Raw genomic sequence first — 20038 nt, 5'->3', positions numbered from 1 at the left:
ATCTTGTTGACATGATGAATTGACGTAGCAAATCCTTCACGGGTGTAGGGAGCAGGGGTAAAAGCCTCGGCCAGACCTTGCTTGACTGTAGGCAGTGGTGGTGGCAGTCCGTGCACGCGGCGGCCAGGGCCCGCGTGCACCTGCGCCTTGGTGCTCTCCCGGGAAGAGCGGCAAGCCGTCTTAGCTAGGCCTTTGCTGGACTCCCGCTGCCCGTTGAGGCAAGGGCATGGACACTGTAGCCAAGAGAAACGTTTCCTTCCTGGCATTCGGGCACAGGGAATCCATGCTGAAAAGAGCCTCTGAGCACCTAACGGTAAAGAACAGTTGCAGGATGATAAGTAACTATCATTTTACGTTAGGAGGACATCTCGAATTCTCAAGTCCGAAGCCCGGTGGTCTGACCCGCATATTTACTCGGCGTAACACTTCAGAATATAATGACCCTTTTCCTCTGTATCTTCTGTTCTCTTCCTCTTTCGTCTCTCTCGACCTCCTACAGCTGCCCGTCGGTGTCTACATCTCTCTCCTCACCTCGTCCTTGATCTCTTTCTTCTTCCACTTCACTGTTCCAGAGTGACCTCTATTCTTGCTTCTGAAATCTGGTAAATGAAGCCCTTTTACATTTCCCACTTCTCGAAAACAGAACAGCCTTACTGAGTTGACTTTAAATTTATGGGTGACCCCAGACTGATTTTTTTTTTCCAGTGACTCAGGGCTCTTAATTAGAAAGAAAGAAAGAAAAATTCCCTGCCCCTGATGGAAAGAGCAGATGAAATTGTTATCACAGCCCAGCTCCGCAGGCTTCTCTGGGACCCGGGGAAATCAGCAGGGAAGGCCCTTGTGTGCTGTAGGAGCTGACCCTATAAACAAGCCGGGTTCATTAGCCTCCCAACTGGCGTCTGCATGCCTGCAGATGGAGGCGAATGACCATTAGCTTCAAGTTGGGGTTTCCTGGCTTTGTGAAGTTTGACAACTCGAACGTTCTTCAATTGTGTTTGGGGTATGTGTATTTCCCAGTTTTTATAGTAGTCTGTTTAAAGGAATGAAGAAGGAGACATTAAATATTTATTTTAGTTGACAAGATAAATGAAGGCCACTCCTGGGAAGCGAGCTGGCGATTCTGAAATCTAGGTTTGTTTGTGCACTTCCAAAACATGCCCATTGTGTGCCTTTGAATGCTTGGTACAGTAATTAGATTTTAAAAATGTTTTATTATGAGGCTGATTATAATAAACATTTACTTTGAACATTTTAAAGATTCTAATCTTGAAAGAAAAGTTCATTGCTTCAGGGAGTGGTACCATATCTTTTCCAGAATAGCCTCACTCTGGAGGGTCTCTAGAAAATTCTAGCCCTGCCCGGGAACAGAAGCAATGTATCTGGCAAATCATCAAGCCTGTTAATGGCCAGCTCACTGTCAGCAGGCCCCGCTGGTACAATTCCTCTTCCCAGGCTTAAGCTCAAAAGGCACTGGACCGGACAGGAAAGCTGTTTGGTTTCAGAGAAGGAAGGGCCAGCACTGTTCTACCGTCTCCTTACTCTGCCCCAGTCTCCACCTCGCTAAGGTGCCGCTGGGCACCAGCCCCAGGATCAGGCTGCCAAGGAACGTGAGTTCAGAGACCTCTCTGCTCCGGGTCAGGTGAGGGGACAGATCCTCCTGGTCTGAGACCAGCCTGCTGGAGCAAGCAAACTACTGGAATCTCGCTGGAAGTCTCCACCAGGCTGAATCAGCTGAGGTCTAAGCAGCTCAGCCCGTTTGGGCTGCCCCTTGTCTGACAAAGTCTTTCACCCCTAAGTTTCACTGAGGCAGAGAATTTTTCTCTTCTCTGACCACGCCAACACCAGGCATAAGTTCCAGGATGAAGAAAGGATGGATTGAATATCGCGAGGGGTCCCACTGAGAGCTGTGTGCATGAGTGTGTGTGTGTGTGTGTGTATGTGTATGCGTGTGCGTGCACGTGCGCACTGACGTTCTAGGAGAGAAAGTAAAGTTTTATTGCCCAGATCCCTTAGCAGTGCTGGGGAAGGCAGGGCTCTGGTTGTACCTTGGGTCCTAAGAGAGACTAGATCTACCAGTCAGCCACTCAGGTATTTACTGAGTACCCCTTGTAGGGAAGGCCAAAGAAGGAAGTGGTCCCTGAGTTCAGGGGTTGGCAGCTGAGGATGTGGGTAATTCTCTGTGATGTGGGTTTGCCTATTAGGGCTTCATGAGAAGGAGACGTCGCTGAGGGCTGGCGGAATGAGAGGGCTCCATGGAGAGGGTCAGGCCATGAGCTAGCCTTGCAGTCATTGGGGCTTGGAGAAGAGGGGTGATGAGACAATGTCAATGCTCTGCAGCAAGAATGGGTTTGCCAGGTGTGGGGAACTTCGAGGGGAGCGGTCTGCCAGGGCACAGGATGTAAGACACGCTGCAGGTTAGCCAAAATCACATTGTGTGGAAATTGGAGACCAGATTCTAGAGGGTCCTGGAAGCTAGGTGGACTGTATTTACTCTGGATCATGGTGACGATAGTGGTCGATAGCAGTTGGTAATAGGGAAAGCTGTAGATGCTTAAATGGGGTGGGGCAATAGGGAAATAGGATTTCCATCCTATTTTAGGATGATTTATTCTGGCAGACATATGCAGAGGTCCTTTGGAGCGGAGAGAAAATAGGGACAGGAAACCAAGGAGACCCTGCTTCTGCTCTCTGCTTTTGCTTTCCCTTCTGTGTTGTTAATTTCCATCGTGGAGAAATGACAGGGCTGGACTCAGAAGTCATACATTCTGAAATAGAGCTCATAATCATAAGAGTATAGCAACACTTGTGACTTGTGGTAGGCCAAGTAAACAAGACAATGAGCCCATTAGAAAAACTGCAGGAGACAGCAAAGCTTATAAGACATTTAGGTGTGATGTGGGAAAGTGGCTAATCTGGTGGTTCTTGGGTGGGGCTTCTTTATTTTAATGATTCTGATACAGAGCAAAGAGTCCTAAGTGTGAAGTGATCCTTCATGGTTCTCCACATTTGTCTGTTTTCTGTCCGCTTCCTATGAAACCTAGACACGTTATAGGAAGAAGAAAGGGACATTTGGGACGGCCGGGCCCTATCGTTTCAGAGCTGCCCATTTATCGGAGTGTAATGAGGAAGCACATTTCTAATACCTTGATTTTATATTTCTTCCTCTCAGCACTTCCTCCCCAACCCCCTTTCCTTGAAATGGGGAGGGGCAGGTAAAATACCATGGAAGGCAAGCCCACTGTGCAAGAAGTACCTGAGGTCACCAGGCAGGACCTGAGGAAAAGTACTCAGAGGAGTGAAGATCAAACAGACAGGGCGGGCTCTCCTGCCCGGGGCTCCTCCTCACTTGCTGCTTATCACACAAAGGTCGTCTCGACACTCCTCCCCACAGAGACGACACCATTTTCACTTTTCATTTGTATCCCCCAGTAGTAACATAAGCTTGATCTGGTGATCTAGAACTCTGTTTTTCATTCTTGTTCCGTCCCGGGACACTTGTGTGGACATCAAGCAGATTGTCTGCTCTCCCTGGATCTCCCTCTTCGACAAAAACCAGGGGGTGGAGGGTGTGAGAGACCCTTCCAGGGGTTGGTGGGTGTATGTGTATATTGGAGGTGGGGGATAGGGAATCCCCTGACTCTCCAAACACGATTTCAGGAAGTGCAGGAAGAGTAGGGGTTGGGTGGAGCCTCAGTTGCAGCTTGACCACCATGTTTTTTTAACCTGGATGAATGGGATGACCAGGAAGCCTGGAGTGTTCTCATCTGAATGTATGCATTTTCCTGCACAAGAGGACGCCTTCTGGATTTAGCTCCTTGAGTCCCTGCCCACATTCATATAGTCTCTCTTCCCACATGCTTGGGTTTTTTTGTTGTTGTTTATTTGTTGTTTTTTTGTGATTTGTTGTTTTTTTAATTCAGAATCACAGAACTAGTTGGTTACCACCCTGAGGAGCTGCTTGGCCGCTCAGCCTATGAGTTTTACCATGCTTTGGACTCAGAGAACATGACCAAAAGTCACCAGAACCGTAAGTTCCTGGAGCACCCTGTATCTGTGGCTCCCTTGTATCTGTGGAATATGGCCTTGAGTGAGGTGTGACCAGTGAGACCAGAGAAGACCTGCTTCCCTCCTTCACAGAGCCACCATCTTGTGTGGCAGACAAGACCTGTGCCCTCAGGATGGTTAGAGATCCGAGGCAGCCACCAGCCCAGATGACAACTTCACGCAAATTAGGAAAAGGGCCCCTTCCTCTGAGGGGACACACCCATACCACGGCCCACAGCTTAGACAGTGGAAGGTGGGCTGAATCTCAGTCCCCACATTCCATCTCCACCCAGCGCCCCGTGCGGCCAGCAGTTGGCACAACCCTGTAGGACAGCCCTGTAGAGAGCAACACAAGAGGACACATAGTCAACTGGGTTGTGGGCTATAGAAGCAGGTACAGCCGAGAAGAGGAGACCTGGGAGAGTTCAGGAAAGGAAAGCACAGAGCCCTTGAGCTGGACCTTGAAGGATGGGGGAGGGTGGGGCTCAACAGGTGAAAGTAGAAGGGCAGCAGCTTCACAGATGTGTTGAGGTAGGCCCCGGTTCTCCAGCGGCTCACTTGCTGGGTCAGAGAACTCAGTCTGAGGCTGTCCAGGCAAACCAGCGGTGGCACATGGACACTGTGCTTTGCAACTTTTGAAAGAAAACCTGAGTTATGAAAGGATCCTGGAACAGCACTGTCCAATAGAACTTTCTGCAAGGGAGATGTTCTACATCTGCATAGTCCACATGAAATGTCTAGTGCACCTGAGGAACTGAATTTTTAAAAATTTAATTTTACTTTAAATTGCCACACTTGGCTAGCGGCTACCCCACAGGACAGGGCAATTCTAGTGCCTTCACTTGGCCATATTCCCAATGCAGCCTTCCTGTTTGCAGGCGATCCAAGACATCCTTGAGTCCATGCCGCCCGTCAACATGCAAGGACTCTGGGTCGATAGCCCTATACTTGGCCCACTGGGGGACATAGAAATTTATAGGATTGCTCCCCAGCGGAAGGAGAAGGAGGGTTGTGAACTCTGTGGGAGCAGGTGGCTCATCTCTTTAGCCTCAGTATCTAGCATAGCGTTTGATAAAATGTGGGCACTAAGTCCGCAGTAAACCCAAGGGCAACACACATATCTGGGAAAGAATGCTTCAAAATAAGTGCTGACAGTGGTGGAGACAGAGGTGCCGAGAAGATTGTAGGAGGATTAAAAATGGGTAAGGTAAGTCTAACAAGCTTGCCGGTGGCCCTGCTGGTCTTGGGCCCCCAGGGTTAGCTGTGGCTTGGGGTGGCAGTGGAGAAAATGGAGATGCTGCTATCTGTCCACCATTTCTAAATCCATCGTCTACCCTAAGATTAGGACAGCTGAGTTCAGAGCAGCCAACAGATTAGCAACCCCGTAAACTGTATGTGAGCGCAGTTCATATCCTCTGATGGAGTGAGAATCTTCTCTAATTTCTCTGCTTTTTCCTCGCGGCTTTGGGGTTTGAGCTAACCGTACAAGAGGGCCCCTTATGATATCTCAGAGAAGTGTTGGCAAAAAACCAACCAACCAACCAGCCTAGATTCAGCCCCATTCGGGGACCCTGAGAATGCGGGAGGGAGGTGAAGTGCCTTCGTGTGCCCGTGGATGTGACCCAGCCCTCGCCTGCCCCAGCTTTGAAACTGTGGGATGTGGTGCCAGCTTTCATGCCGGGATTCCCCATGCTTTTCTGTTACTCGGTAGTTCTTGCTCCCAAAGTCATCCCAACACTGTGACTCTGGGACCTGGGCTCTGGCCCAGCTGACCCACGGATTTCCCAGGGCCTGGCTTTCTGGGCCTTTCCTCCTTTACATGTAAAATTGGGGAAAAGTCCAGCTTTTTTCCTCAGCCAAGAGTGAAGTCAAAGCAGGGGACAATAGTAAAAGTTTCTGGGAATTCCTGGAGGACAGTATTATACTCTGTCTTCTGGGGTAGAAGGGCTGAGGAAACTGCTATCAAAAGGAACAAAAATGATGACTTCTCACTGGGCATAGAAAAAGGATTTTCTCCTCCTCCTTAAAAATCTTTGACCCCTAAAACAGAGCTGGGATAAAAATTTGTCATATCAGTTTCCTGCTGACTCCAGGGGGAAATACGGTGCTTTTTATTGAATCCATATATTGAAACATTAGGCACACTTAAAGGTAATTCACACCCAAAGAGAAATCACAGGCTCTCTTCTTCCCCTGATGGAGCCAAGTAAAGCTGCCCTGAGCTCAGCGGCCTCATACCCAGCCTGCAAACCCAAATCCAGCAAAGGGAAGTCTGTGTGGGTTGGAAATTGGGTTAATGCCAGCTAAAACAGAAGCATCTATTTCTGTCTCTCCACCTATGTGTGTGTGTGTGTGTGTTGTTGGGTTTGTGCAAATAAAGTTGTACCACAGACTCACATTAATGCGGCGGGATAATTGGAGGTCCAACTTGGAGGCTAGTTCAGGTTTATACACCAGCATCCTGAGTTTCCACACGAATGTGTGTTTTAGCCTGTGAATGTTTACTGTCGAAATGAGTGGGGAAGCTCTGTCCTCCAACCAGATTTAGATAATTGAAAGCCATCATTTCCAAATGGATTAGTAATTTATACATCGTTACTGTCGGGGGTAGGGGCTGGGGAGAGTTGGGGGGGCGGTTTCTCTTTGTTGTGTGAGGACATTATGTGCTCTTAGGAAAACAAGATTAAAGGCCATAAACGGCCTATCTGCCAAGGAGCAGGCCCCTCACCAAGGCTGGCATTAATGAACAGATGGTTAGAAAGCAGACGTAATTATATTGTACTGTCAGAGCAGGCCCTCGCCTGCAATCACTAGAAATGCAGTTAAGACCTTTGCTCGCTGTACTGCTTAATCAAAAAGAATAGGAGCCCTGAACTTTGTCTGCATTAAGATCCGTCTAAATAAGTTAACTCCAGGCACTTGAAATTGTGCAAGAATTGTTTCTCTGCAGCAAGGGGGCCTCAGTGGGGCACCTCCCCCCAGGGAGGACAGCAGTGATTTCTTTGGCCGAGGGGCCCATGACAATGCAGGACCACAGACACAGCAAATCGAGGCTTCCCAGTGAATGGCGGCCTGGGAGTCGTAGCCAGAGAGTGCGGGGCTGGGAGTGCCATTGTCCCACTCAGAGCGCGTCGCTCCTGTCCTGCGTCGTGTTAAGCAGGTCACAGTCCCCCTGGCCTTAGTTCCTTCATGTCCAAAGCAGGTGACATCTATCCTCTCTGCGGCCCAGTATTGTGTTCAGAAAGACTAGACTAGGGTGATACGCCACTTTGGAAAAGAACGTGGCAGCTTCTTACAAAGGAAGCATGTACTGAGCCGGTGATCTGGCCACCGCCCCTCTAGCTACACCCACAATATGTGTCCATACAAAGATGCGTACACCAATGTTTATAGCAGCGTTATTCGTAATAACCGAAAAAACTGAAAACAACTTAAACATCCATCTACAGGTGAATGGATAAACCAATTATGGTACCTCCATACAATGGAATACAACTCAGCAATAAAAAGGAACAAACCCCGAATACCTGCATCACCCTGAGGAATCTGGAAAACATGCTGAGTGAAAAGAAGCCAGACACAAAAGAGTACATGCTCTTGTATGAGTCCACTTATATGCAGATGGAGAGAAGAGCAACATATAGTGACAGAAACCAGATCAGGGGTAGCCTGGGACCAGGGGTGGCAATGGGGATGACCTGGCAGGAGGCCTAAGGAATTCGGAGGTGGCGGACTGATGGGAAAGTTGTTTACCTTTGTGGTGACAGTCGCATATACATTTGTCAAAACTCGTTGGACTGTGTCCTTAAAGTAGTTGCATTTTTAAATTGAAGGTAAACTAAACCTCACTGAAGTTGATTTTAAAAATGAAAACCAAACCACGAAAGCTTAGATTGGGAGTCTCACATTTAGACTGTGATCCTGTCTACTGTTTCCACTGAGGGGCCCTTTCAGCAAATTACCCGGGAGTTCTCAGCCTCAGTGTCTTCAGATGTAAAACATGGAATCGTGATAGACACCTCATGGTGTCATAGCGAATTACACGAGCTGATGGTAACACTGATCCTTACGGACGACTTATGTGCCAGGCAGTTCTAATTGCTTTGCAGCAATGAGTTCATCTTGAGGCAGTTTTGAACCCTGCAAAGCACTGCACACAAGTAAGTTACTACTTCCTGCACCTTGGAGGTAGGTGCTTGTTCCATTTTTGAAGTGGATAAAATGTGCCCAGAAGAACATAAAGGTAAAGGACCACAAGCGGCCTTAGTAGGAACCAAGCTGCCCTCCTCAGCCTCGCAAGCCTGGTGAATGGGGAGGTGGCCCCCGAGCCTACCGGGAGAACGGAGTGCAATTCTCCGTGTTTACTGAGAATCTGGATATTCTCCCGTGGGGCCCCTCGCAACGTTCTCTACAGTCCCGGGTAAGAGGTGGCTTTTCCTATACAGCATTTGTCCAGGACGTTCAGTCCGCATTTCTGCACCTGATCAGCGAGCCAGGCAGATGTGGTCCTCAGTGTGAACAGCTGTCGTATGCCGGCTAGCTAATAAGGAGCATTATCATCATTACTATTATTTTTATCCACACCTCGTTTTGCAGAGGAGGAAACCAAAACTAAGAGGGACTGTGCTTTTCCCAGAGTCCCCAGGCTAGCAAGATTTCCTAATGCTTCCATCATGCCTCTTCCAGTTCTCTGTGATTTGAGGAGTTCGGAGGTAGGATTCTGAAGAATGAATTCCCAAGGAATGAAAGTAGATGGACAGTTCGGAAAACTACCAGAAATTCTAACATTAGTAGACTTTAATTGAAAGAGATTTATTGATTCCTTTTTAATGGGAGCAGATGAAGCCTTCTGGACTGGGCAATGTGGGACACCTTCCCAATGCTTTCTTACAGTAAAAGAAATGTTAATGAGCATGTAGAGTAATCTGGAAGAGGAAAGAAGTCATGAGGAGGTCCTTGTGTCCCGGTGCCCGGTCTTGTCTGTTTCCCCGTAGACCGCCCTCCCCATGAGGTCTCGCTCCCCAGCCTCCCTGACCTCAGGCTCCGTTTCTCCTCCCCTAGTATGCACCAAAGGGCAGGTGGTGAGCGGCCAGTACCGGATGCTTGCGAAGCACGGGGGCTACGTATGGCTGGAGACCCAGGGGACAGTCATCTACAACCCTCGCAACCTGCAGCCCCAGTGCATCATGTGCGTGAACTACGTCCTGAGGTAAGCATGTGAGGGCCGCAGGGCGGGGTGTGCAGGATGCCTGAGCTCCCCGGACTGAGGGCAGCAGGCCGAGGGAACGCACACCTGCCCAAAGCCCCGCACTGCCTCTTGCGAGCTCTTTGTGCCAGTCCTTAGGACCTACAGGATTTTCATGGCTGTCTCGGGAACTGTAGGACACCTGGGGTTGCCCCTTCCCGGTGATTTTTTTTTTTTTTTGTCTGTGTCTCTCCCCGCCCCCCCATCTGTCATCTGTGTCATGCCTCTGACCCACGTGGGGAGGCAGATAGCATAGTTGCCACTTAATGAGTATTTTCTGAACGGGGAACAAGGAAAGAGATATTGCTTGGGCTTCCGGGGAGAAGATGTAACAGCTTCACTCCATAGTGCCTGGGGAGAAAGTTGGAGATGGTCACCACTAGAGTAAAATGAAAACCTAGCCCTCACACCTGCGTACACAGTGCAGTGCACGCCCAGAGACATCCATATCCGGAGGGCATGCTCGGGCTTGCTGCCTCCGTGATTCCAAACTTCACTGTGCGGTTCTTTACAAAGTGCTGGCACGGCGTCCACACCCGTGTTTTCGCCTGAGAGGGTTGGCTGTCTGGCTTTCCATATGTCCGGGGGTATAACAGGATTTTGCTAGAAAATGTGGAAGGTCTGAAGCACCTCTCGTCCCATCAGTGAGATCGAGAAGAACGACGTGGTGTTCTCCATGGACCAGACGGAATCCCTGTTCAAGCCCCACCTGATGGCCATGAACAGCATCTTTGACAGCAGTGGGGAGGTGGCGGTGTCTGACAAGAGTAACTACCTCTTCACCAAGCTGAAGGAGGAGCCCGAGGAGCTAGCCCAGCTAGCGCCCACTGCAGGAGATGTCATCGTTTCTCTGGATTTCGGTGGGTGCTTCTGAGCTGAACAGGGGCCTGCTCAGCCCTCTCTGGGTGGGGAGGAGGTTCTTACTGTACCAGGCCTCCCTGGCTCAGGGGTTCCTCAACCCCTGCCCCTTCCCTGGCCCTGTGAATCCTCTGTCGGAGGCCAGACTCTGTGCTGAGTGCCATCTGGCACGGAGTAAGAGGGTCCTACTTCAGACTCTGCAAAGTGCCAAACGGGCGGGGGTTTTGGGGGCTCTCTCCTGAGGAGCCAGGGGATTCTGCAGCACAGGCGGGGGGAGTCTGACATGAGGGAGGAGGGGCAGCAGGAGAGATGCTCTGAGGCCGCTGCCGTGTTTTCACAGAGAGGGTGGCTCTCTCCTTGGGCCTTAAAGGACAGATTGCTTGTTTAGGGAGAGGGCCAGGCTGAAATGGTAGGAGAAATAATTCCAGAAAAGTGGAGGGAGAAAAGATGCTGGCCCAGGATGAAGCCCTTACATGCACTATTTCTTTAAAATGCTGGCCTGTCCACGGGGTGCCTGGGCGACTCAGTTGGTGAAGCATCCGACTCTTGATTTCGGCTCAGGTCATGATCTCAGGGGTCGTGAGATCAAGCCCCATGTTGGGCCCGGTGCTGGGCATGGAGTCTGCTGGAGATTCTCTCTCCCTCTCCCTCTGCCCCTCCCCCCACCCTGTGCACATGCTCTCTAAAAAATTAAAATGTTGGCATGTCCAGATGTGTGGCCCCAGGCAGAGTTTTCGGCCCTGTCCCCCTCCCATGCTGGAAACACCTTCGATGTGTACCTGGGAAGCCCCTTGTTCCCAGGTTGTGACCCCCATCACCCTCCCCGGCCTCCCGTGCCTGCCCCAGGGCTAGCAGCACCTCCCCCTGCTCACCCTACACTGGCTTGGCCTCTTTGGAAGTGCTCTGGAGAGGCCACACAGGGATCGTGACTTTAGAAACCGTAAAGGGCAGTGGCCCCGGGACGCGAAGTCTTGCAGTGGCCCTGTGTTGTGGCAGGACTGAGGAACTCTTACAACCTCCTCCTCGGGGACATTCCCGACCCCTTGTCAAGGAGGCAGGCCCTAGTGCCTGTAGTCTCTGACAAGGAAATGCTCCAGAAGGGCGCTCCCTTCCAAGAAGGCAGTTCATTGCCTCACAGTCCCGGTTCGGGGCCCGTAGTTGCAGCGGGGCCTCGGAGACTGAAAGCCCCAGGCATGCTTTCCGACCCTCTGAGGACCTTCCGTGCACCCTCTGGGCTTTCTGTGCCCGGGGGTAAGGCCAGGGGTTATGGGTGGTAACCAGCCAGGCCCTTGTCTCCACAGGGAGCCAGAGCTTCGAGGAGGCCTCATCCTACGGCAGCACCCTGCTGCCCCCAAGCCAGCCGTGGCCCAGAGAGCCGAGGAGCCAGAGTGAGCCGGGGAGCCTGCCCGCCTTCACCGTGCCCCAAGTGGCGGCCTCCGGGAGCGCCACCCCAAGTGCCAGCAGCAGCAGCAGCTGCTCCACGGTGAGCACCCCGCCTTGGGGTGCAGACATGGAAAGGGTGGGCTGCCCCTTTTGGCTGCTGCAGGATGGCCGAGTAGACGGCCCACCTAGGAATATGGCCCGGAGTCCCCTAGGGGCGGGGGGACACTTATTGCCCGCTGTTCCAGCCGGGTGCTCTCACTGTGTGCACCCCCATCTAAATGCTAAGTTCCTTGAAGGTGGGGGCTGAGTGGCACACAGCTTTGAGCCCGTAGCTTAGGCACCGGGCAGGGCCGTCACCGTCCTGCTCGGGGCAGAGAGCTGTACGGTTTCTGGAGCCCCGCCAGCCACGGCCTTCTCGTAAGGAGGGGTCCCTGTCCACATACTTGTGTCTCAGACTGGGGATGAATCTGGGAGTCTAGGAATGTACTGCTCCTTTCACCTTGGACTTCTGGTGAGAGCAGTGCCCTCCTCTTGACTTGGTCCCTCTCCTTCCTGGCCCCCAGCCCAGCAGCCCCGGAGACTATTACACATCCCTGAATGATGATCTGAAGATTGAAGTGATCGAGAAGCTCTTCACCATGGATACAGAGGCAAAGGACCAGGGCGGCACCCAGGTAGACGGGCCGTGCCTGCCCGCTGGTGGGTGGTGAAGGCTCACACCCGTTCTTGCAGCTGCATCCCTTTGTTGCAGAGACCAGTGGGGGCACTTGGCCAAGGTCCTGATCTTACATGGGAAGTGGAGCCTGGGCTAGTCCCCTTCTCCCACCTCTGTCCTCTGCTTTGCAGGCCCATCCAGCTCATGCACTCTTTACTGAGGCCGGGTTTTCATGTGCACCAAGAAAGCAAACTACCTGATCCTTTCTTAAAGAAGCCCTATGTTTAAAGAGTAGATCCAGAACTTTGAGAGGTTTATAAACCACAAGGGACAATTACTCTCCTCACAAACACATTCATGTTAGGATTCTGGAATAACAACTTCTATTTTAAATGCATCTTAGAAGGACCTCTGACAGATTTTCATTTACACACAACTTTTCAGGGATGCACATGGGCAGTGTCCTTGAAAGGGACTGGTGTTCCTGAAAAATTACAAAAACAGGGACCAAGTGGGTGGATGTTTAAGGCCCCCTTTGTCTTAGTTCCAGTTCTTCTAACGAATCCCCTTGCTGCTCAGCCGGTCTCTTTGGCCTGCCTGGTGCAAACTCCCGCAATTCGGCACAACTTCCCTACTTGAACCCTTCCTGCTCTCTCCTCGGAACTCCTGAGGGGTCCGTTACTCAGGACTTGATTCTGTCTGCTTCTCTTCTTCCACGGTGCAGTGCATCATCACTAAGCTGCACACTGCCTCCGCGCCACCAGCGAGGGCATCATTTTTGCCGTGGGCTTTTAGGTACACCCCGTAGTGCCCGCCAGGACACTGGGAGCTTAAGCACGATGCCCGAGAACTTTTGTGAAAGGCTCTCTGCCAGCAGAGCGCTCTTACTCTACAAGCAGGCCACAGATGAAGCCGGGGCACGCACTTTGTGCTCACACCTGTGCGGGAGAGGAGGACAGAGCTGTCCCTGGCTCCCCACGAGCCACCGTGTACACCACGGGCCTCAGGGGCAGCCTCACTGGGGCCACAGGAGAGAGGGTGGGGTTTGGACAGGAGACGGGAGAGAGGGAGGCGTTTCAGGTGGGGTGAGGCAGGGTCACCCATGGGGAACGTGCAGGGACCACCGAGTGGAGCGTGGAGATCTGGGGCACACACTGAAGGGGGCGCAAACCCCTAGAAAGGCTAGCATCCCAGGCCAAGAGACAAATCTGAGTTTTCTGTTGCTGGGCCACAGGGATCAAAGGCTGTGCTAGAGCAAGGGAGGGACACTGCTGAAGGGAAGGGGTGCAGGAGAGGGAGGGCACAGGTGGGGCTGTGAGGGATGGACGAGGGACCGTGCCTTTGCCTCTGCTCTGTCCTCAGACGGACTTCAGTGAGCTGGACTTGGAGACCCTGGCACCTTACATCCCCATGGATGGTGAAGACTTCCAGCTCAGTCCCATCTGCCCCGAAGAGAGGCTCCTGCCGGAGAAGCCGCAGTCCACCCCCCAGCACTGCTTCAGCACCATGACGAACATCTTCCAGCCGCTGGCGCCGATGGCCTCCCATGGGCCCTTCCTCCTGGACAAGTATCAGCAGCAGCTGGGAAGCAAGAAGATAGAGCCTGAGCACCAGCCCATGTCCTCCATCTTCTTTGATGGCGGGAGTAAGGTGTCACTGCCACCGTGCTGTGGCCAAACCAGCACTCCTCTCTCCTCCATGGGAGGCAGATCCAACACCCAGTGGCCCCCTGACCCACCATTACATTTTGGGCCCACTAAGTGGCCTGCAGATCAGCACACGGAGTCCTTGGGGCCATCACTGTTGGGCGCCCCCCTCACCTCACCTCACCTCTCCATGTTCAAGAAAAGGTGAGCTTCCCTTGGCTGCGTCAGCAGAGGCGCCCACGGCAGGCGGTGGGGGGAGCTCTGGGGCCCCAGAAAGGCTCCCTGTTCCTCCCCTGCCACAGCCTTCCCTGTGCTCTGAGGGTGGAGGCCTTGGGGGAATCACCCCGAGGTATGTGAGGACACATTTCTGTCAGGGCCGAGGCAGAGAGAAGGGGCCTGCTGAGGGTCTCCCTGCAGACCGGGGCTCATCAGCCGAGGCACAGATGCACACGAGCATTTGAATGACTCCTCTTAGTTCTCTGCTGGAACCCTGGTTGAGAAAAGCATAAATGGTGCCCTTGCTTCTCCCCTGCCTGTGGGCTGTACCTGGTTCCACGGCAGCAGCCTCCCCGGGCTCCTCCCATCGCCCCAGCAAGGCCCGTGTCAACCCGTGGGGCGCTCGCTGGGCCGAGTCACGGTGGTCGATCTGGGGCTTCTCGCTCCCTGGGGCGCTTGCCCATCATCACTGGGGAGCGACAGGGCAGAAGACTGAGATCTTCAAGCCCAGCGTCACCCACTGTGCAGCCGCAGATGAGGCTGCCCGGATACAGCTGGGCGGGAGGGCAGATGTGGAGGGAGGTACAGGTCACGTGAACCATCAGCATCTCAAGCCCACTGCGCCTCCTCTGGGACTCTGAGCCAGCACGGGCAAGGAGGGGTGTGGGGCCCCCAACTCCTTCACGGCTCCCTCTCTTGGGCTCAGCAGGTCTGCAAAGGGCTTTGGGCCCCAAGGCCCGGATGTGCTGAGCCCAGCCATGGTAGCCTTGGCCAACAAGCTGAAGCTGAAGCGACAGCGAGAATATGAGGAACAAGCCTTCCACGACGTGAGCGGGGTGAGCCACCTGCCTGGTGCCGTCTGGGTTCCCTCCACAGCCCCGGGGGTGGGGGCGCGGCTGGGTGTGGAGACAGGGCTGAGGGCGGAGGTCCGGCCGGCCCGGAAACTCTCGCAGTGGCTGTGAGGGCCCAGAGAGCCTGCCGGGGGCAGCGGGGAGAGGTGTGGATGGGGCCTTTCAGAGAGCACACCAGCCCCCATGCCGGCCCACCCTACCCCCGAGTCCGTTTGAGGACCTGGTTCTCTGGCCTTCTCCCCTCTACATCCAGGGCGATCCGTCAGGCAGCAGCACTTCGCATCAGGTGTGGAAAAGGATGAAGAGCCTCAGGGGCAACGTGAACTGCCCTCTGATGCCTGACAAACTGCTGAGCGCAAACCTCCCCAGTGGTAAGCTGCAGCAGGCCCAGGCCTCCTGGGGGGCTGCGGGGACAGCATCTGCAGGGGCCCCTCTGGGTTCCTCCACAGGCCTTGGCCAAACAGGACAGGGTCCCATGCCCCGCCCCCCCGGGCACACACCCACCTCCCCCTTCGCACTAGGCTCAGATGATAGAGTCAGGAAGTGCTACCTTTTGTGAAGGAAGGGGGCTTCGGGGGGGGGGGGGGGGTTCAGTCTCTCCTGTGCCTGGGCCTGGCACTGCCCTCACTTGCTGGCATTGGGCTTTCAGACGAGTTCACCCAAAATCCCATGAGGGGCCTCGGACAACCCCTGAGACACCTGCCACCACCACCCTCTGCCGGGACCCCTGGGGAGAACGCCAAGAGGGGGCTCCCCCCCCAGTGTTACGCCCCTCCGTACCAGGACTACAGCCTGCCATCAGCTCACAAGGTGTCAGGTGAGTGCGTTCGGGAACGGGAACCTCCGGGCAGCAGGGCTCAGCTCAGGACGAGGAGGGGACTGCCGCCCTGGAGGGCAGCTGCCTTTCCCAGAAAGAGTACAGCAGGGGCTGCATGCCGTCTGCCCCCAGAGTTCTAGAAGGGACATCCAGGGCTCTTTGGACCGACGAGTCCCCAAGCCCATGTCTTCTGCTCAGGGGTTCAGGGTGCCATATTGCCTACTGCCTCCTTCACAGCAGGGGCATCGCTCTGCCTTCGGGCGGGAACTGAGCTGAGGACATGCACAGAGAATGCGCTGCCACGAGGTGGCCTGGAGAGTTCTGGGAGGGTTAGCCACCGGACGCCCCCCCCTCCTTCTACCCTGGACTGCCTGTGTCTGTTCCCATCTTACAGATCCTAGATACCATCCCAGAAGGGTTGCTATTTGACATGAATATAATCGGTGGCTTGGGGGAAACATCCCAGAAGCCCTCTTATGGAAGAGACCCTTTTTGGAATGTTTGACTGAGAGCTTTAAACACACGGTACCAACCATTCTTTCAGGCATGGCCAGTCGGCTGCTCGGGCCCTCCTTTGAGCCCTACCTGCTGCCCGAATTGACCAGATATGAATGTGAGGTGAATGTTCCGGTGCCAGGAAGCTCCACGCTCCTGCAAGGAGGGGACCTCCTCAGAGCCCTGGACCAGGCCACCTGAGCCAGGGCTCCCCCCTGGGCGGGCGCCCCCACCTGCCGCCCGCACCGCCCTGCCAGCTTCATTCTCTACGTCTACTTTTGCAACTAGGTATCTCTAACACCAACACACTTTTTACAAGATGTACCTACCTGGCGAACCTGCCCACGTCACCAAGTAGTGGCCTTTTTCTAAAGATGCTCACTTTAGTAGCTGTATTTTTAAATACACCGTTTTCCCTGCTGTGTTTTATTCTGTCAATGAACATGTTCTTAAATTTCATAAGATTTTTCTTTCCCCAACTTTGATTACTTCTAATTTATATTATTCATGGGTCCCTCTGTCTCGCTCTCTCACACACACAGTATCCATACTAACGAGTTTTGTGTTAGGTCTGTTCTCTTGTCGGGAAAGCTTTGGCTTCATTTAACTAAAAAAAGGTTTTGTTGTTGTTGTTGTTGCCAAAGAGAAACAAAGTAATTTTGCTATCCAAGCTGGATTTTCGTGGCCTGTTCCTCTCAAAGCCTTTCTCCTTTCTTTCTTAAAACTAATCACCCTATGGTAAATTTCCATCTTTTTTCTCTTCTTAAGCCTACCTTAGCTCTAATCTTGACACAACTTTTGGGAAAAAGAAATGTGAAGGGTGAACTCCAGCGTATGTGGTTGTCTGTGAAGGTTGCGCAATGTGGCTTTTCCCTCACTGTTTGGGGTTCTTCTCCTGCATTGGGTGGATTTGTTTGTTGATTATTATTCAAAAACATAACTGAGTTGTTTTTTTTAAAAGAAAACATATCTGGGTTAATGTGTTTATCATATATATGGGTACTTTGTAATATCTAAAAACTTAGAAATGGAATCCTGCTCACAAAATCACTTTAAGATATTTTTCATAAGGTGTTGGTTTTCTCTCCCTGGTGTTGCCGACACTGCAATCGCTCGGCACTCCCCTGGGCCTGGCCTAGCTCTGCTCAAGGTCTCTCGCTGTTGGCTTTTTGCTCTGGGGATATGCCATGGGCGTGACAAACAATCCAAGACGTGGAATCATGAAGTGTTGGGAGCATTGCGAGCTGTCTTCTCATGTTCTATATGTATTATGTATGTATGTATGTATGTATATTATTATTGCTGCCAAGAGGGTCTGATGGCATGTTATGGGGTGAGGGTGGGGCGAATCTAAGGGAGGGGAAGTGCTTTAATTTTTCTTCAGATTTTGTTGCTAGCCCTTCAAGTGCACTGAGCTATGGGACTCCAAAGGTCTTTCACGTGGCACATTTGGATATTTCCAGAATTACCATGAGATGGTTTCAGTGGGAATTCAGGAAAGAGAGTGAGGATTCAGAAATGGTGCAGTGATCCAGCCCACGGTCCTCCCAGCTTACCAGCCCGGAGCACATGGAGCTGGCCTGAGGGTGCGGAAAGGGGGTGTAGCTGGTCCTGACCAGGCCCGCACCCCTTCTTCCGCCTGCTGGTTGGCCCCTAGCCTCAGGCCTTCCCCAAGGTCTGTCACCTGAAGTGACTTACACAGGTAGGAAGCACTGAAAATCAAGTGTTCTCAGAGCACTTTATAACCCACTGGTTAAGAGGAACAATACCTTTTGGTTTTTAATTACCAATCACATGGAGCTCTTCTGTCCTGGGTACAATGAGGAAGTTTCTAGAAACACACACAAAGCACGGCAGGCCAAGAATTTGGTAAAGCTGGATGGACTTATTGCCAAAAACACAACAAAAAACTCAAGTTCAAAAGAAATCTAGGAGAAAAATGACCTGGTCACTGCCTTGACCAAATCACACTGTAGCACCACCGCTTGGCCCCACGCACGGCGGCAGAACTTGAAGGGTTACTGACGTGTAAACGCTGGTGTTTGATTTCCTGTGTGTGTTGCCTCAGCATTAAGGGCATTTTACCCTTGCAGTTTTACTAAAACACTCTGAAAAATATTCCAAGCTTCATATTAACCTTACCTGTCAACGTAACGAGTTCATGAACATTACTGTATTGTCAAACTCCTACTGACAACATTACTATAGAGGAGCTTAACTTTATAAGGAAATGTATTTTGACACTGATATCTTATTAAAGTGTTCTGATCCTACCAGTGCTGGTGGCTCTTGTTTCGTGGAGAGTTGTCACAGGCTACACCGCTGTAAAGTAAAGCCTCTATTAAATAGTTCACAGACAACGCACGCGGACCCTGAGCTCTGTGAGGCAATGGAGGCCAGCCGACAGGAAGGAGAGAGCAACATGAACGCTGGGGAACCTGCTCAAGACTGGGCACCATTGTTGGATCAGCCATATTTCCGCCTAGTTTTCTGTCTGCCACTGGGCCCTTTCTCGTATTCTGCAGGGGGGGGGGGGTTACCCAAGGATAGAAGTCACGGTCGTGCTTTCAGAAGGCTACATGAACCAGCGTGAGAGCTGTGCTGGTCTACACGTAACAGTCTGCACTTCGAGATGAAGGTTTGAAGGGGCAGCATGGGTACTAGCAGTCAGGGAGGACCTCAGTGTGGAGGTGGCAGGGCTACAGTGGGGCCTTCCCAGGGAGAAGGTAAAGGTGGGAGGGGAAGGGCCAAGACCGCCTCAGGCAGAGACAAGGCATGACGGGTTCCCAAATTCAAATTTTACTTTCCTAAGTCGTGGCCTGCTTATGAACAGGCAGCTGTCCCTATAGGGCCATGCAGGGGCTGGGGAGAGAGCCAGCAGCAGCCTCTGCTCACAACCGTCAGTCCTAGAACCAGCCCTTCCAGAATATTCCTTTGAACTCCGTGGTCCCAGCGGGAACTGCTTGGCCTCTCAGTGGCCTTTGTGAAATCGAAATCAATCCCTTCACTTCCATGACCACCCAGGCAGAATCAGGAGAAAAGACTTAAAATGTTAATGCTACCCGCCCCCCCCAACACACACAGTTTTTTTAAATGAAACTCATTTGGTGAAGTCATCTCTCCAAGAGCTTACCAGCCAAGAGCAGAAACAAAAGCAATTCTGAGTAATTCCCCTGTATGAGGTGGTATACAATGATAGAGGCCCAGGGCCCACATTTTTTTTAGGTAGTCCCTGTCTCAAATACTGGGCTTCAGTGTCCCCAGGTGCACTAGTACTTGGGCCAAGGACCCCCCCATCTTGGGCTCAGAAAGCACAAAACTAATAGATGCAGATGAACCCTCAGTTGCTTTTGGGTGGAATCCAGGTCCTATGGGAGTTCAGAGGCAGCCAGGAAAGATCAGCCTGGGCCTCAAGAGTGGAGAAACCCCCACTGGAGCTGGGAGAAAAGAAGATAGGTAAGACAGGGGTGTCAGGGAGGTCATTTCAAGAGCAGATGACGAGGACAAAGGCATAAGGCCAGAACAGACAGCACATGCAAGAGCTGCTGGGGAGCAGGCAGGACACTGGGATTGGGGAGACGGCAGCCTGGCCACTCACAGCACAGGCCTGGAGTCAGATGGACCTGGGCTCAGGTCCTCACTCTGTGGCTTCTAGCTGCGTAACCTGGGGAAGCCCCTTTAATGCCTGAGAGCCTGTGTCTGCCTCCCCGGGAACTGGGCATGGTAAGAGTCCCTGCCTCATAGATGAAGGCTGGAGATACAAATTTGGGAATCAACAGCAGGTAAATTGTACTTAACTCCACGAGACTGGATTAAATTACCCAGCAC

At 52.4% G+C, this 20038-nt stretch overlaps 1 protein-coding gene across 2 annotated transcripts in view; it reads left to right on the top strand.

The window, feature by feature from the left end:
• The window catches only part of EPAS1 (endothelial PAS domain protein 1), an 82675-nt gene extending 64192 nt beyond the window's left edge, over positions 1–18483 (top strand). Inside the window, exons 7-16 of one of the 2 annotated variants that reach the window (XM_045885065.3) lie at positions 3921–4027; positions 9106–9253; positions 9935–10149; positions 11449–11630; positions 12094–12204; positions 13548–14035; positions 14754–14883; positions 15152–15269; positions 15548–15715; positions 16260–18483. In XM_045885065.3, coding sequence (XP_045741021.1) covers positions 3921–4027; positions 9106–9253; positions 9935–10149; positions 11449–11630; positions 12094–12204; positions 13548–14035; positions 14754–14883; positions 15152–15269; positions 15548–15715; positions 16260–16411 — 1819 coding nt within the window. In that variant the 3' untranslated portion in view covers positions 16412–18483. The remainder of the gene's footprint in view (positions 1–3920; positions 4028–9105; positions 9254–9934; positions 10150–11448; positions 11631–12093; positions 12205–13547; positions 14036–14753; positions 14884–15151; positions 15270–15547; positions 15716–16259) is intronic. The other variant, XM_045885066.3, reaches the window with a different exon arrangement.
• Positions 18484–20038: the final 1555 nt, after the last annotated feature.

Source organism: Mirounga angustirostris, unplaced genomic scaffold (genome assembly GCF_029215605.1).
Source record: "Mirounga angustirostris isolate CCGP_5_RB_7025 unplaced genomic scaffold, mMirAng1.0.hap1 SCAF_10, whole genome shotgun sequence".
Taxonomy (NCBI): domain Eukaryota; kingdom Metazoa; phylum Chordata; class Mammalia; order Carnivora; family Phocidae; genus Mirounga; species Mirounga angustirostris.
The sequence above is the reverse complement of the archived record's forward strand: the minus strand, read 5'-3'. Positions and strand labels throughout refer to the sequence as shown.